We start from the raw sequence: 2,500 nt of genomic DNA, 5'->3' as shown, positions 1-2,500 counted from the left end.
ACCATCATCTTAAGCCAGCTTTCCATTTTCTCCAGGGTTAGTGTGTGTGTGTGTGTGTGTGTGTGTGTGTGTGTGTTCAGAGTTTCACATTTTTTAATCCATTACTTCAAACTGTAGCAGCACCATGTGGGCCGTCTGTGGGTCCTCTTCTTCTTCTCTTGACAGACAGACAGACACAGAGAGGCAGACGGACAGAGACAGACAGACAGTTAAATGTTTACCTGGTGAAGAAATCAGCGATGCCGAACCTCTTTGGCATCAGTTTGGGGTCCGGGTCGTGGGGGGCAGCGCTCAGGTCCGGCAGCTTGTCCGGTGCGCTCTGTCTGCGCCCCGCGGGCCGGAAGTCCTCCTCAAACCCCCCCTCTCCGAAATAAAACCCTCCGTCCTCGTCTGGGGACAGCGGGGTGGCGTCGCAGCTCAGAGACACCGTGATGTTGGAGTTGGTCCATAAACTCCGCGGCCTCACGGCTGGAGGGGGGTCGCTGTAGCCCCTCTCCTCCTCCTCTTCCTCCTCTCTGGTGGACACAGCGGGGGGGCAGGGTGAAGGGGGTCTGGCACTTGATCCCTGCCCCCCCCTCACTTGGCACTGAGCGGCCAGTAGAGCAGCTATGCCGCGGTGGCCTGTGGGCCCTGAGTGGTTCTGGATCTGTGCCTCCGGGCAGCCGGGCTGCAGGTCCGCATCACGAGCTGCTGGGGCGGCGGTCACGATGTAGAAACCGCCGTTAGCCACTTTCACTTCCCCGCAACAAGCGGAAGCATCTGCGTGCTTCCGCTGAACCGCGACCACATCTGGACTCACGGGGCCGCAGACGTCCCCGTTCGGCGCGTCTGAGTCCGGACGCTTCGGCTGCTGCTTCCCCCAGACGGAGGTCCGCACGCCGTCACGCTCCTCCTCAGCTGGGCAGGAAACGGAGCCTTCGGGTTCGGGTTCGGGTCCGGTGCCTCCTCCCTCTGAGCCGAACATCCTCTGCTCCTCCTCACCAAAGCCGTTCAGGCCGCTGTGCTCCGCCGCCAGCAGCTCCATGATGATGTCGTGGCTCTGGCTTCGTACCGGAGCGTCTCTGTTTACATTCCGGTCGTCCCCGGTCCCGTAGACGTGCCCGTTCCCGGCCTCCCAGATCCCGCTGGCCGCGCTCCGTTCCTTCAACGCTCTAACTTGCTCCGCTTCGTTTCCGTTCCCGTCCGCGGTGTCCTGCTCCTCCATGAGCGCTCAGTCCAGCAGGCCCTCCGCCGCCTCGGGCCTAGAGTCGTCCTCCTGCCGGGCCGGCAGAGCTCCGCAGCAGCAGCAGGTCCTGTTGTTCCCGGAGGAAGCAGCGACCATCTTAGCCGGAGCTTCGTCACCGTTACCGGACACTCGGCGGACACAGCGCGTCCATTCCTGCACCGCGGAGTCAAAATGCGTCGTGACGCGGAGGAGATGAATTCATTTGGTAATTTGTGAAATCCTCCGGCGTCTATCTGCACAGCGGCTTCCTCATACAGTCCGGCGCCATCTTGAAAATGCTTCAATAATGACGTCATGTCTTCCACCTCCAGCTCAGTCGGTGAACAGTCGAGTGACCTCTACAGGCCGCTTCGCGCAACTGCACCAAGCACCTCTGACCCCGTTCACTCCAAACACACGTGACCACAACACGTAGTGTGTATGGGTTTAGCTTTACGAACTTTTCACCTTCTAACCGTTCATATTCATATTCTAACCGTTCAGAAGTCAACATTTGAACAGTTGAGTGTTTCAGGAGGCAGTGTCCTGTGTTCTTTAGCTGTTATGATCAAAGATAATGAAAGTCAACTTTCTTAAACTATGTCCTTTATTAGATCAAGAATGATAACACATTATAAAACATAACTCCAATTATCTTCCAATTGTGCAGTTCCAAAAATGAAACATTTGTACAAAAATATAACATTTATGGAAATATTTCAATTTCTGTAAATCTTGGGTGAAGTCAGGCTGTGTGTGTGTGTACAGTATATGTCATACATAAACACAAACCCTGATCCCTGATCATTGTGACAGAAGGAGGGCAGATTTCATGAGACCTTTAAATATTCAATAATAATGAACAATATAACACTTCATCAGTGTTAATAAGGCACGGCAGGAGAAGACGCGCGCACACACACACACACACACAAGTTTATAAAGAAATTAAGTGTTGGGTGAACCCTAACATTAGCCCTGGTGCTGGTGTGGTTGAGTGGGCGCGGCAGGAGGGTTGAGAGTCTTTGGCGCTCCATGAGCAGTAGAGGGGCAGTAGAGGGGCAGTAGAGACAGTAGAGGGGCAGTAGAGGGGCACTAGTAGAGGGCAGGTGTTCCTCCTCCATCCATCAGCCCATTTTTCCCTGCGTATGTTTAAGGAACCTGTGGAATGTAGGAGTCTGTTCTCCTACACAGCAGAGAAGAAGAAGAAGACGGCACGACCGCCATGACAACATCCAGGAAGTGAAATAAAGACAGGAGATGTAAAACTGCCACGCCAGACTGGAATCAAAGGCT

At 54.5% G+C, this 2,500-nt stretch overlaps 2 protein-coding genes across 6 annotated transcripts in view; both read right to left on the bottom strand.

Annotated features, from left to right (window-relative positions):
• Positions 1–1,499, bottom strand: part of LOC142990637 (TBC1 domain family member 12-like) — an 11,379-nt gene extending 9,880 nt beyond the window's left edge. The window contains exon 1 of the mRNA XM_076140477.1: positions 222–1,499. Within this exon, the coding sequence (XP_075996592.1) occupies positions 222–1,204 (983 nt within the window). The 5' untranslated portion in view covers positions 1,205–1,499. The remainder of the gene's footprint in view (positions 1–221) is intronic.
• Positions 1,500–1,799: 300 nt separating this feature from the next.
• Positions 1,800–2,500, bottom strand: part of slc22a15 (solute carrier family 22 member 15) — a 4,698-nt gene continuing 3,997 nt past the window's right edge. For all 5 annotated transcript variants that reach the window (XM_076140478.1, XM_076140479.1, XM_076140481.1 and 2 more), the window contains one exon: positions 1,800–2,500. This exon is cut by the window's right edge and continues 166 nt beyond it. The gene's annotated coding sequence lies outside the window, so the exon portion shown is untranslated.

Source organism: Genypterus blacodes, unplaced genomic scaffold, assembly GCF_046128005.1.
Source record: "Genypterus blacodes isolate CSIRO-AG114 ecotype Tasmania unplaced genomic scaffold, CSIRO-AGI_Gbla_v1 ptg000628l_1, whole genome shotgun sequence".
Classification (NCBI taxonomy): domain Eukaryota; kingdom Metazoa; phylum Chordata; class Actinopteri; order Ophidiiformes; family Ophidiidae; genus Genypterus; species Genypterus blacodes.
Note: the sequence above shows the minus strand (reverse complement) of the source record. Positions and strands in the feature narration are given on the sequence as shown.